Source organism: Diabrotica undecimpunctata, chromosome 1, assembly GCF_040954645.1.
Source record: "Diabrotica undecimpunctata isolate CICGRU chromosome 1, icDiaUnde3, whole genome shotgun sequence".
Lineage (NCBI taxonomy): Eukaryota > Metazoa > Arthropoda > Insecta > Coleoptera > Chrysomelidae > Diabrotica > Diabrotica undecimpunctata.
The window spans coordinates 101,003,711-101,018,969 of NC_092803.1; the positions used below are offsets into that span (position 1 = coordinate 101,003,711).

General features: G+C 31.3%; 1 protein-coding gene across 3 annotated transcripts in view; it reads right to left on the bottom strand.

Annotated features, from left to right (window-relative positions):
• LOC140451697 (adenylate cyclase type 6) overlaps positions 1–15,259 on the bottom strand; it is a 3,083,308-nt gene that overhangs the window by 2,278,552 nt on the left and 789,497 nt on the right. For all 3 annotated transcript variants that reach the window (XM_072545540.1, XM_072545547.1, XM_072545553.1), the window contains one exon: positions 7,957–8,062. In XM_072545540.1, coding sequence (XP_072401641.1) covers positions 7,957–8,062 — 106 coding nt within the window. The remainder of the gene's footprint in view (positions 1–7,956; positions 8,063–15,259) is intronic.

The following is a 15,259-nucleotide window of genomic DNA, read 5'->3' on the forward strand; positions in this document are numbered from 1 at the left end:
GCATTCAGCGCGAGCGGACATAATACTACGAGCGGCATTCATATTATATGTATTGTGTAATTCAAAATAAAGTCAGTTTTGTTTTCGCACGGAGTTTGATTATTCACCAGCGGCACAAGCGAAGTGCATATCAAGCAAAGAAGGATATCATAATGGGTATGATAACGATAACGAAAAGTCAACGGCAATATACAAAGAAATTTTCCAGATATTTCGATAATAAGACATATAGAGGAAACTCACGAGGAGGGCATAACAGAAACGTACGATTATTAGGGTAAGGAGATAGTCAGGAAAAATCAGAACATCCACAGTAAGGGTTTTAAATAACAAATACCAAAAAAATGCAATAAAATACTACATTCATAACTTAAACCTTACAAACTTATGTTTGAAAGCTAAATACCAAGTAACCTAGTAAGAATAAAAATAGGAATCTTAAGTCAAGTAAACACATTTATTATAGAAATAGGAGCAGATATTTTACACTTAAATGCTCACAAGACCTTATGCAGGAACACGTACGACCTAACACAAAAGCAATAATAAGGAGTAACCAGAGAAGAATTACAAACAATGGTAGTCTTAATAATATTAATCATTTAAAAACCGATATAAACAAATTAACTCATTAACTTCTAATGAGCCAGAAAAAAGCAGACCTGTATATTTATATGATAAAACTGATTTAGGGCCATTTTACATTTTTATTGAAAACAATGATAAAAATTTTACAGGCAAATTAAATGCAGTTAAGATAGGTGAAATAGTATTTACCGTAAACCCAGAAATTGATAATTATATTAAAAAAATTGATTCAATTGGACGCAACCTAATAAAATAACATTTAAAAACTATGCTAGTGCAAATACCTTAATTACTTCTAAATTGCTTATTCAAATAAGTATATTAACTTTCACGGATATAATATTGTCAGAGACGACCGCTTTTCAGCAACTGCCGGTGGTGGCTCGGTAATTTTAATAAACTCAAATCTGTATTATGAGGAAGTCACCATGAAAGTCAAATTATTAAACATCAATAAAGTAGCCATTAAAATTAAGTTTAAATCATTTACTGTCACATTTATATCGATGTATGTTCCCCCAGGAGAAAAGTTATCGTTACAACAGTGGAACAATTTTATAACATCTTTAAAAAGACCGTTCATAATAGGAGGCGACTTCAATGCTCATCACATTGCCTGGGACTTGGACAATCATACAGATATAAAAGGCAAAATCTTAATGGACTGTATAGATGATAATAATTTGATATACAAAAATGATGGCTCTCCTACTTTCTTTAGGAACTTTTCGAAATCCGCAATAGATCTGACCATTTGTACTCTTAACTTAAGTCATCTGATCACTTGGAAAATACTTTAAGACCTATTCGGTTCAGACCATGCACCTATAAGGGTCAAATTAGAGGATCAACCAACTCATATATATATATATATATATATAACCGTATTCACAAAAGTGGAATTTAAAGAAAGCCGACTGGAAATTATATGAACAATTTTCGGAAGATATCTTCTCTTAATCTGAAGATATAAATTCATATGAAAAATTTTTGCACAATATAAATACAACTGCATCGTACTGCATTCCCAAATTTAAAATAAAAAAACCAGTTCCAGAGGAAAATACTGGCGGGATTTAGAATGTGAGGAAGCAGTCAGAAGAAGACGGGAAAGTTTTTGTATATTCAAAGATTATCCAAACCAAGAAAACCTACTTAAGTATAAAAAAGATGATGCCCACGTGAAGAAGATCACTAAACTAGCTAAAAGAAATAGCTGGGGAGATTATGTCAGGTCCTTAAATAGGTCGGTCCCTATTAAAGATGTATGGTCAAAAGTTAATTGACTAAAAAATAGAAAAACTAAGAAAAAAGTCCCTATAATACTATCGGAAGCTTCATGGATAGAAGAGTTTCACCAAAATATTACTCCACTGTCTGCAGAATTAGTAATTCCTGACCTACAAGTGAATGCGCAATACGACTATCCAGAACAAATCCGCTTCTTAATCAAACCATTTTCTGGCACCGAACTTTATTTTTCCTTAAATAAAAATTCAAATTCAGCACCAGGTGCTGATGAAATCTATTACTCGATGCTATCAAATCTTTTAAAAATTGGTAAGACTGTGCTTCTGAATATATACAATAAAATTTGGTCACGCCGCATCAAGATTCCTGACGGTTGGCACGGTTATACTATTCTCCCGATCTTAAAACCTGGAAAATCGTTAAATAATTGTGATTCTTACCGTCCAATAGGACTGGCTTCATGCATACTTAAAACATATGAGAGACTTATTAAAAACTGTTTGGAATTTTGGTTAGAAAAGAACGACCTATTATCAAAAACTCAGTTTGGTTTTAGAAACGGTAAATCCACACAAGAAAGCCTGAGTCACTTATTGATAGACATTTATGGTTCATTTACTTATAAGAAAGCAGTTAGTGCTTTGTCTTTAGATATAAAAGGGGCTTATGACAATGTTAATCTCCACATTCTATATGCGAAAATTTTGGAAATAGGAATACCTGAAACTGTAACATGGAATATCATTAATTTGTATGTTAATCGATCACTACACGTTAGATTAAATGGAGATAAGTCTAACACACGGTACACATCTTTGGGACTACCACAAGGTAGCATCTTGAGTCCTCTATTATATATTCTATATACTGCTGATTTAAAAAATAAACTTCCTCAACATATAAAAATCTTACAGTATGCTGATGATGTTGCAATCTATGTAGAAAATAAGTCAATAGATAAATGTAATGAGTACCTTAAATCAGGATTAAATATTATAAAAAAATGGGCGACGGATAAGAATTTAACAATCTCGGAGAGTAAATCAACCATTGTTACTTTTACCAGAAAACGATATTCTCCTCCAAACCACCTACAATTTGATAATTATAAAATTCATTATAAAACTTCAATAAAATTTCTTGGCGTATTCTTAGACTCAAAATTAAATTGAAAAGAACACACAAATTATATATTGCGAATAACGGAAAACGCAATGAATATCATCAAGACTGTAAGTGTCAGTAACTGGGGAGCTGACCCAAACATCTCAATATTACTATACAGAAATTTAATGAAATCGATCCTAGATTACGGATCTATATTTTATGGCTCAGCATCAAACGCTGTACTCCAAAAAATCGAAAGTATAAAAAATAAAGCACTTAGGTTAAGCACTGGTTATCTTCGTAGTACTCCCATATTGGTCATGGAATGTGAGCTTAATGAACCTCCACTCTCATTACACAGAGAATTCTTAAGTGAGACATTTATATTTAAAGTCGCAGTTAACAATAAACTGTTGTTGAATAATATTGTACAACTAACCACTACATACCTAACTCATCATTACTGGGAAAAAAAGAAGCAGCTTTTAGTTGTGGAAAGTTTTCTCAACGTTTTTAGTTACATTGACGACATACACCAAATTGAACAAACCTCATCTCGAAAATTAAACTATGAAGATTATTTATCTCCATTTATCTGCCATTTAAATAATATTCTTGCCACAGATTTTCTTACTAAAATAGATCACCTTCAGTATGTACAACATCATTGGGGGAGTTATCATCAAAAATTATATACAGATGGTCCAAAAATGGACAGCAAAGTTGGATATGCTATATTCTACCCCCACAAAAGTATAAAGATTAACAACAGATTACCCGACAAAATGACAACTTTCACAGCTGAACTCGTAGCAGTCAAAGAAGCCTACAAAATATGTATGAATTAAAAAGAACTAAACTATGTTATAATTACAGACTGCCAAAGCATTGTACATAAACTGAAATATAATTTACATCATTTTGAAGAAAATTATATCATCAGTGACATCATAGCACTGAATAGTGAAGCTTTGAAATCGGGCAAAAATATCATATTGTGCTGGATAAAAGTACATATTGGTATAAAAAACAACTAAATAGTAGATGATCTGGCTAAAAAAGCAACAATGAAAAAATCCACTCTGCAAACCTATCAACTTCCTATGGGTGATTTAATATCTGTAATCAGGTCTCTTAAATGAACAAAATGGCAGGGACACTACAACAATTCAGACAAAGGCAAATTTTATAAAAGAATCCAACCCACAATTTCCGGCAAGACATGGTTTAAACAAGTTTCCAACAGAGGCTTCATCAAAACTATTTGTAGAATAAGAATCAATCATTGTATGACTCCAGTATACAAAAGAAAAATAGAACTGGCAAATAATAATGAATGTATATGTGGGGAGCTAGCTGATCTACAACATATGCTGTTAGAATGTCCTTTACATTTTATTGAAATATCGAAATTTTTTTACCAAGCTAGTTCAAGTTAATGTTCAATTACCTTCTAATCTAACACATCTTTTAGAGTCAAAGAATCTAGATGTATATAAAATTTTATATGGTCATATTAATTGCTTAAAATTAAAGCTCTGACAAAAAAAAAGAAAAAAAAAATAATAAACAATAAAAAAAATGGAGAACAAAATAAAAAAAAATAAAATAAAAAAAAAGTTACTAAGAAGATCTAAACCTCCGAAGTGTCGAATCAGGTTTATGTCTTAGCGTGGTAATAAAAAAATAAATAAAACAAAATAAAAAAAAAAGTAAAAAACAAGTAAAAAAAAATAAAAAAAATAAATAAAAAAAAAATAAAAAAAAGATACAAAAAATAAAACAGCAAAAACAGAGTAAATTAGTACGTAAGTTTCTAACATTCCATGTCTTAACTGTCAATACAATAGTTTTAAATTTAAATACTAACAATATTTTGTGTAAAGAGAGAACTCAAAAAAAATTGACTGGCCAGTTGGTTGTCAAAACCAGTGCCAATAAAACACACACACACACACACACACACACACACACACACACACACACACACACAGATTAGTTCAAAATTTTTAGGAACAACAAGAAATACTACCTTAAATATTCATAGCGGGAGTGATAATCTCAAGGAATAATCCGTACAACAAATTTTAAACATAAGTTATAAAACTGTTACGGTAAAGACAGGTACAACCAAAACGCTAAATATGAAATTATTTAACATATACATATAAACCAACAACAGTAAAAATACAAAGAAAGGATTAAAGTAATCATTTTTAATCCCAGATGCATATAATTCATGTCAAGTTAGACATCCCAGAATACACTCGAGCTAAAAATAAGTATTCTTATGCGAAGATTTTGCAGATATATTTGCATTAAGACATGATATGCAATAAGTTTTATAAACAAAAGCTGAGAGTAAAAGAATACACTCTAGTTTGTATTAAGAATTATAGGACATGACCTTTACAAACAGAAGAACTAAATAGCGAAGTACAAAATTAAGAGACCAAGGAATTGTCGAGATATCAGAATATAACAGCTTGGTGGTACTAGTGCCGAAAAAGGCTGTAAACGAAAATAAAGCATGGAGATTATCTAAATATAGATTTCAGATAACTGAACACGAAATTAGTTACAGGTAAATTCCCGTTACTGAGGATACACTTAATAGTAGATCAAGTCGGGAGAGCAACACTATCAGATATAGACTTAATGCCAGAATTTCACCAGATACGGAAAAAGAAGCATTTCAATTTACCAGATTACCTTTAGGATTAAACTTGAGCCCAAAAAGCTTTTTAAAAATGATGTCAATAGTATTGCCAGGTCTAACACCGGAAAAATAATTTCTTTACATGGACGATATAGCTGTGATAGAAATATTAGAAAATCATCATTTAGACAACTTAAATTTTTTTTTTTTAAGATATATCGGAAATTCAAACCCAGCAAAATCTAAATTTTCAGAAAAGAAGTCATATATTTAATATATCACAAAATATATATCAATAGAGAAATAGCTGATAACTAAGACGGCGAACAAAGCAAAAAGATTTGTAGTCTTTGTAACTACTGTAGAAATTTTATTTAAAATGTTGACAAAATACGTTTACCTTTAAACAGTGTCGAAAAAAGAAGTAGAATTTTTTTGGTCGGAAGATTGTAAAGAATTAGTTAAAAAACTTAAATCGTCTTTAACAAAATCATCAATTCTCAAATAATAAGATTTTAGTAAATAATTCATCCTAACAAGTCAAAACTATAATGGAACAGGGAACATTAGGAAATCAATAATTTTTAAATGTTATTTATAACCTTTAACGCATCTACTTTTAATGATGGAACACCTTAACATTTACGAGAATCAGTTTAGACTAAGTAGAATACGACTATGAGATATAATACATATCCGAGAAAAATATTTACTCAGACAGTATTTTTAGAATATCAATGCACCAACTGAAAAATTTGTACATAGATAACACTTATATCCTCGATGAGTTTTGGTTAAGAGAAGGTGATTTAATACTGAAAATGCTATTTGGCAATATGTGTTTAGTGAGTTAGTAAATCTTTGGTTTGTTAGATGCTGTATTCCGTGTCAAGGGATCTGATAACAGCGTTTCTGAGAGCTAAGGGAGGCCTATATAGTTTTAAGTGAAAAACAAGCAGCCGAGTTTTGAAGAATACGTTTTGTTTCTTCTAAATTGTTATTATCCAGGATAACCGGAGACCCAGTTTTGGTATTCCTCGGCCTTCATTTTGTGTCTCCCATGGGTCGAATCCAGATCGTTTAAAGTTTGTGTGACACAGTGTTTTTTGTATCCAAATCTAAGGTAACAAACTTTTTTAATAATTTAAAAGGAAGTAATTAGCCAATGAAGAAGATAGTTTTGTTAAATTTTTTCTAAATAAACATTTTGTGTTGATACACTAAGATTTGCTTTTATTACAAATTAAAAAGTTTATAAATAAATATTTTTATAGATCAGCTAATTGTCATATTTTAGTTTTCTTTTAAATAAAGTTAACCTTGATAATAAATAATAATTTAGAAAAGTTTAATTTTTCACTTCGACATATGACAGTCAGTATATCCTTTTCTGTCATTTGGCAAATAACCAAAATTTTAAACACTGTTTTGATAGAAGGTCCAACTTAATATAAGATTTGTTGATAAATATTTTTATTTGTAATAACTGTTTATGTGAAATAAAAATAAATATGTACTGTTTCTCCTTAAACCAGGAGTTTAAAATTACATCTTTTAAAAAGATATTCACCCTTAAAGTTTTTTAAGAAAAAAACCTTATTTTTAAGCAAGAGGATTTTTTTAAACGGCATTCATTTTAAATAGTTTAGGAATCTTCTTGTGTAGCGTTGCCCAGGACATTTCTGTAAGTATTTGTTTGATTTTTTTCGTAGATAGTTTCTTCCATTCCCTCAAATAAAGGAATTTTTATCCACGACCCAGCTCTCCAACCAAAACACAAGTAGACATTCGCAAACCTTTTAATTTATTTGCTACCTCTATTCCCAAGCTCCGTAATTGTTTAGTCCCCTCTTTCAACCCCCTATAAGCAAATTATAATTTATTATTATATACAGAATAATATATAATAATATAAATAATACAGAATATTTAAGTTTTTAAGTTAAATATTTTAATAGTATTATACCAATTAACTTTTGCAATAAATATAGAAATGTTTAGCATTTGGATGAACAGCAACTAGATTAGATGTTAAGTTTAAAAAGTAAATTAATTGTATATTTTACAACAATTTTAATATAAAATCATTTTATAATTTCTTAATTATTTAATTTTATTTATATTTAGAGCAATTTTACATGCATAAAACGGCTGTAAGGAACAGTTTTTCTGTTTCTTTTACTATCTCGCCATCTTATAATATATTCTCTTTCGTGCTGAATTACTAACCTCCACGTTTATCCGCCTTTAGAAACTTCATGCACGATTTCGTTTTTAAGAATAATGGGGTTTATTGAATATTCAAAGGACCTTTTAGAAGATTAGGTTTGAAATTTAAAAGAACTACTTACAGTATCCTTTCGGCGATTGTCCCGCAAACTCAGCCGTTGCTTCCAGTCCCTTTTGTGTGCGGAATCCGAACTAAAGGACCTTAGCATTGGAGTTGACTGCATCCCTCTAAAAAAACATATAATTAAAGAAGATTATATTGGCATTTAACACATGTAAATATTTACATTTAGTTTTTTTATCTTTAATCTGGAAGATTTGTTTTTTTTAATGTTACACATGCATTTTAAATTATTTCTCAGATGGCTGATATACCTGCTCGATTCTTAACAATTAATTTTAATAATAAATACACTCCTTAAGTTTTGTTTTTTTTTTAAGAATAAACAAAATACATTAGAAATAAATGATGCAACAAAGTATTTTAGAAACTGGCAGAATTTAAAATAAAAAAAAAAACAAATTTGATACAGTAAATATTCAACTTATAGAATAACTAAATATGTATCAAGTTTCTAGACTGCGAGTCCCCTCTATACAAATATTTAACCGTAACTTTGGTAATCTTTGGCCTATTTTTCCCACATAAAATTAAAATTCATGAGAATCCTTTTTTGGAGTAAGAGGAACCTATGTACCAAATCTCAAGATTATAGGACTTTTCCTTTAAGATTTTGTACTTACAGACAACGATAAAACTCGGGCTGTCGGATTCTTAATGATCCATGGTAAAAATGGTGTAAGCAATAAGCATATCACGAAAGTAAGATAGTACTATTCACCTATAGGTAGGTACTATTTAACAACAAGTATGATCTAGCTACAGAAAATAACTTCTGTAGATATTAATAAATGTGTACATAAACAGTTTAATAAAAACCAAAAATCACAGTGCAATAAGAATAACAGAAGCATCGTACCTTGATTAAATGAATGTAGGTGAGAAAACGAGCCGCCCATTAGAACATGTCAAACAATAATATTTAAATATTAATAATATCCAATTAATGGGAACTAAAACTAAACGTGACACACGTAATGCATAAAAAATAAATAGGATGTACGTTAGAATCCTATATGAATGCAGATCCGTGAATGACCAAAGATATGAAGCGGTTGGATAGTTCGTTTATCTGGGGACTTGGATTGAGACATGGTTAACACCAATAATAATACATTCAAGGAAATAAAAAAGAGCATCATAACCGGGAGCAGATCCTATTAATAATGAAATGAATTAGCTATCAAACGAGAAATCTGACAAATTATTTACATCTACTTTTGACAGAAACGTACAACGCATAATACTCGAAGAAGAGAATATAGAGATGCAGATACAACTTTGAACAACAAAATATATGCATACATAAGTTGGATTTTCTTCTTTAGGTACCCTCTCTTATCGAGGATCGGCCACATATTTGAAAAATGTTATCTCTGTCTTTAATCTCCCGCAGTACCCATCTTCTAAGCTTAAGCATCTCCAATCTCGTATGTATATAAACTAGGAGCATTGTCTATGTTCTAGTCCGCATCTATTTTATCTACCGATTTTACTCTCTATTGCACGTTACATAAAGTGATTTATATCGTGTAATATTACCACGATATTCGGTTTTCCGCTTTTCAATGCTTTCGATACGATCATGTTCCCTACCTATTCGACGCAAAACACCCAAGCATCAATTTTCGTTTTTTGAAACCAGAGATATTGCGACTTTTATTTTAAATTTATGAATTCAGTTTCAGTTCAAAAATATTCTTCGTGTATGTTGACACGTTTGAGTTATTTTAAATGTTTATAAGCTTCAAGTCACAATACTTTTTAAACCTATTTTACACCATTTAACATAAATTAGTTAATCATTCAATTATTTATTTTTATAAAATAAGGATTTCTCTTCAATTTGGTGCTTTAGCACCTAATGCAGACCTAATAGTTTACGCATAATAACGTTCTAGGTAAAGGCGTTCTGTGATAAACAATTTTTATTTTGTAATAACTATTCAATAAAAATTTTTAAAATTTTGCTAGCTAAATACTCGTGATATTGTTACTATTATCACGCAAAATTAAGAAAGTTAATGACGCAAAGTTTTTTATGAATTTTAGAAAAGTTATTAGGAGTTTTCAAAAAATCAACTTTCAAAAATATTTTTGCACTAAGTAAGCAACAATTAAAACAAAACTTCAGAGAAATATTTATTTGTTTATTACTGAAATATGTGCTATATTTACTACAAGATTTCCAACTCGTGACACCGTGAAGAGATTACTTAAAATTTTTCACATTTTGGTTGTGTTTAACAAAAAGTTAACAAAGTTAAGCATATTGTTAATAAAATGCCATACATAATGTTCTTGGTTAGTGTGCTGCTTCTTATCAAACGTCATTATGTTGTAGTCAGAGGGATTTAGGTATACCAATGCCATCTATTCAGCGAATTATATAAAAACATAAACTTCATCTTTATTCCTACACCCCAGTTCAAGCTTGAAAATAATTTTATTTAAAAAAATTTATATTATTATATAATAATGACAAAATCATGTTAATTAGTATTAAAACATGTTTAAAGGATTTTCTATGCTTTTTCGGTAAAATTGTGTCACTTTCCCATATAATTTAGCGGTTTTCACCTTTTGTATTTAAAACCATATAGCGATATCACATTGTTTATAGATTGTTATAGATATAAATAGTAAAAAAACAAGTTATTTCTTTTGCATATTTGTTTATTAGATGATTGTTGTCACCAAAATTATCAAAAACAGTTATTAGATACCTGTATCAAAGAGTGTCACGAAAAAGGCTTTTTATTTGCTAATTTCTCTGGTTTATATGGATATTTTCCACATTTTGTGACGAGGTATTTAGAAAGTTTAGAGAATATGTGATAATGACAGAGGAAGAATGGTTTGTACTTTTGACAAATGTACCTATGACAATAGAAAGTGCTCTGTTTTAAATGATTTCAAATTGCCTGGTAACATGTTTTTTAGCAAAGGCATATATAACCCCAGAATAAATTTTTGATTTAACAAGTGACTTAAAAATATTTAATAATGTGGTTTCGTCGGATTCCAATTTTTATTTGATATTTTTTTTTATTAGATCTAATCCATTTTTGCAAGATTTTTTTATTTCCAAAATATATTGTTGTCATATTAGTTTTGAATAGAACATCATTCCAAGAAAATTAATTTTGTCGGAGAATATGAACGACTCCCATATAGTTTTAAAGGTGTTCTTTGGAGCCGTTATCTTCTTGAAAAAAGCATGCATCTTGTTTTCATTGCACGCCTACTGACGTGAACCATATCTCTAGTTTTTAAATAAATTCTTGTTAGTGTTTTTAAATCATTATTGCATTCTTGGTGTATATTGCATTCTTCAGTCAAGAGAAAGCTCTTGACTGAAGAAAGTTTTCTGTGAATCTTAGCATATTAGCCCTAATTCCTCATTTATAAAATTTTGATATGATAATACTAAATCTCCAAACCGTTCGTATGCCTTCGTAATATCGAAGAATACTGCGATGATTTTGATTAATTACAAAACCTTTGTGTGACTCTGACTCTAAATCTAGTACGTTTTCTACGCATAATATATTTTGGCGGCAGCCACTACTACTAAGGCATTAAATTTTTTTCGTGTTCTAATTACTACAATAGTCTCTTGTTAATAATTTTTTCTAGATATTTAAATGATACATTAGTGAGTAATACAAGACGGTACGAGTCCATGATTGTTTTGTCTTTGTCGGGTTTGAGCAGAGGAGCTATGTATAATGCTGTTTGACAATACAGATAGAAAGAACTGATATGTCCACATAAAAATGTATAACTTTAACAGCCAAGACATTCCATTTTCTAATAGGTTCAACAAAAAAATTAATAGTATGCCGTCTGCGCCAGCAGCGGAATCTCTCGTTGACATTAGAGCTTCCTTAAGTTGTTGAATTGTAATCGGTAGTATCGGTACATTCAATATGTTATACTCGTAAGAGTAGTATTCCAACTTTGTTTTTTTTTTGCACTTTGTTTCTTATGCTTAAAGTCCAGTGAATAGTGATCGTTACTTAAATTTTACTAGAATCCATTGGCGAATATCTTCGCAATTTAATTTTGGTCGCTTAAAATTTTATCTTTTGTTAGGAAATTTAGGATTTTTTGTTGGCCATGATGTTGTTCTGCATTTTTCTAGCTTCTGCCCGACGTCTTTTAATTCTATCATAGTGTCATTAGTTTTGTGCTGCGTATACCTATTAAAGGCTCTTTTATACGTTTTTACAACTTCTTTGCATCTGTTTTCTTTAACATTTTAGTGTTTCTCTTTTTCTATTATGATTTTCTGCTGCTTTCTTGATTATTGATATGAAGGTACGTAGGCCTTTATCTATGTCATTAGAAGTAATATATTTTATGTTGTAGTTTATTCGTCTTCCGGGTTTGGACCGTGTCATTTGTGAGTGACCCAAAAGTGGGTTCATCTCGACGTTTCGCTACAATTGTATGTAGCTTCTTCAGGAGAACAAAAAAGGAAAAAGAAAAACAAGAGACAGGAAGATGGGTAGTTAGCAACGGTAACTCAGTTACTCAACGCAACCAGAGGCGAATACTAACTACCAAGATGGGCATTTGGTCACAGTAACTCAACTACTCAACGCAGCCAGAGGTGAAAACCAAATGCCAGGACAGGGATTCACGTCCAACAGCTCAGAACACTAACGCGTCGAGAGGCAGGGAGTGAATCCGACGATTACTCCGCTACCGCTCTATTTATAGTCGCTATAAATAGACTTACGACTATAAATAGAGCGGTAGCGGAGTAATCGTCGGATTCACTCCCTGCCTCTCGACGCGTTAGTGTTCTGAGCTGTTGGACGTGAATCCCTGTCCTGGCATTTGGTTTTCACCTCTGGCTGCGTTGAGTAGTTGAGTTACTGTGACCAAATGCCCATCTTGGTAGTTAGTATTCGCCTCTGGTTGCGTTGAGTAACTGAGTTACCGTTGCTAACTACCCATCTTCCTGTCTCTTGTTTTTCTTTTTCCTTTTTTGTTCTCCTGAAGAAGCTACATACAATTGTAGCGAAACGTCGAGATGAACCCACTTTTGGGTCACTCACAAATGACACGGTCCAAACCCGGAAGACGAATAAACTATAATTCTGACTCTGGCCGTGGAAGCCTACGATTTCATATTTTATGTTATTTATTTTATTTTGTATGTATTTTATAAAATTCTTCCAGATGGGGTTCTAGCAGTATTGTTACTTTTTGTTGTGGAAACGCAATTTTAATGGGGTAGTGGTCACTTCCGTATAGGTGCGGGATAACGTCCCATTTTATTGTTGAAGATAACATTGGGTCACATAAAGATACATCAATGGCTGACTGACTACTTGTAAGAATGTTAACTCTGGTGGGTCTACCGTCGTTTTAACAGATTAAGATTTTGTGATGTCATACTAAATTCCACTATATTGCCTCTAGCGTTAGTTTTTGTTAAACCCCAAGGATTGTGTAAATTAAAATCGTCTAAAATAATACGAGGGCTGGGAATTTGTTGCAGTAGGTTATCAAAATCTTCTTGGTCTTTAGTTTGATCTGGAGGTAAATATATTCTATAAATATTAATAATTGTTCGTCCATGTTTACTATAACCGCTACTGCTTCAAAGTTATGTGTGTTAGTTTGTGATTGCTGGGCTTCATATTTTTTATCGCCGTAAATAGCAACCTGACAACAGTTTTAGCGTTCTGCCTGTGTTTAAAAAAGTTTGTTTTTTTGGATCTTAACTGCATAGTTGCAAATCGTTAAAATTCGTCTCTTAGAGATAATATGCTTTAGCATTTCGAAGCGGCTGTAGATACCGTTTACGTTTCATTGTATTATGGACGACCTCGCTTCTATTAATTTTGTACTTTACGTTGAATCGAAAGAGGTGTCAGATTCTTCTTCTAGAAATATCTTCATTGCAACCGGGCCAATTTCTAGTTGCTTCAAAATTTTACGTCTCATTATCGTGCTTCTGTTTTTCATACTTCGGTCAGTGTAATACTACTACTATCGGTACACAGCGTTCTCCGACGCCTTCCGACTCCTAACTGCCATTCTTCTCTATTTAACCATAGGCCTGGAGGGATTTCTCTTTCCTCTAGTTCTTTTTCAATTCCCTCTCTCCAGCTTCTCGGCCTTTCTCTTTTTTTTCTTCCTTGTGGTGTCCACGTCAAAATCTGTTTCGGAATCCTGTCATCTGGCATTCTCTGTACATGGCATTAATATGGTACGGCCATGTACAGCCGGTCAGTGTAATAATGGTAAATTTTAGATCATAGTTTTAAAAAACCTTGAACGTTCTCCGTATATGTTTTAATTAAGCTTAACGGATCTTTGTTTCCTTTAACATTTTCAATGAAATCGGCGATTTGGTCAAAACTCAGTTTAAATGGTTCGTCTTCGAATATTCTCCTAGTTGGTACCAGTAACGACAATATTTCATTAGATTTTGGTTCATGTGTTTTGGCCAAGCATGATTCTTCTTCAGTAATAGTTTTGGTTTACTTCTTTCTCTGATTGGTACTGAAAATTTAACTTGAGTTTATGAATATGGAGGAGGTGTTATTACGCCGTAGTACGATTTCATTTCGAGTGGTAGGGCTATTATCATTTTTTGCAGGCTCTTGACTTATTGTAGTAGAGCAATTGTTTGAGAAATGGGCTGTTTAATTACATTTAAAATGACAAAAACGGTATTTGGCACTGTGGGAGTGACAGAGAAAAGTAAGCATAGCTTTCTTGTCGTCTAAGCAAGGATCGATGATTTTAATTTACTTTAATTTATTTTATTTGCTTCTATTTTATTTTATTTTTATTTGATTCGATTCAAAAATCGATTCGATCCCACTGGATAATCAATTCGATTCGATTCGATAATCGATTCGATTGGGTTTGATTCGATATTTGATGTGAATTGATTTGATTTGATTCGATAAGGTCCGATAATCTATACGATTTGATTTGATATTTAATTCGAATCGATTTGATTGGGTGCGATATTTGATTCGATTTGATTCCGATTCGATCATCGATTCGATTGGAATCCTATTTGATGATCGATGCGATTCGATCTGATTCGATGATCAATTCGATTCGATAATCGATTCGATTCGATCATCGATTCAATTCGATTTTATTTTAATTTGTTATATTTTATTTTGATTTATTTTAATTCATTTTATTCTATTTTATTTCAGATTAAACAGTCAACAGTCTATTAAAATTAAGGGTCTCACGTTACCATGCAGGGTATCGGGTAAAAATTTTAACATCACACCAAATTTTTAACAAAGATGTAACAA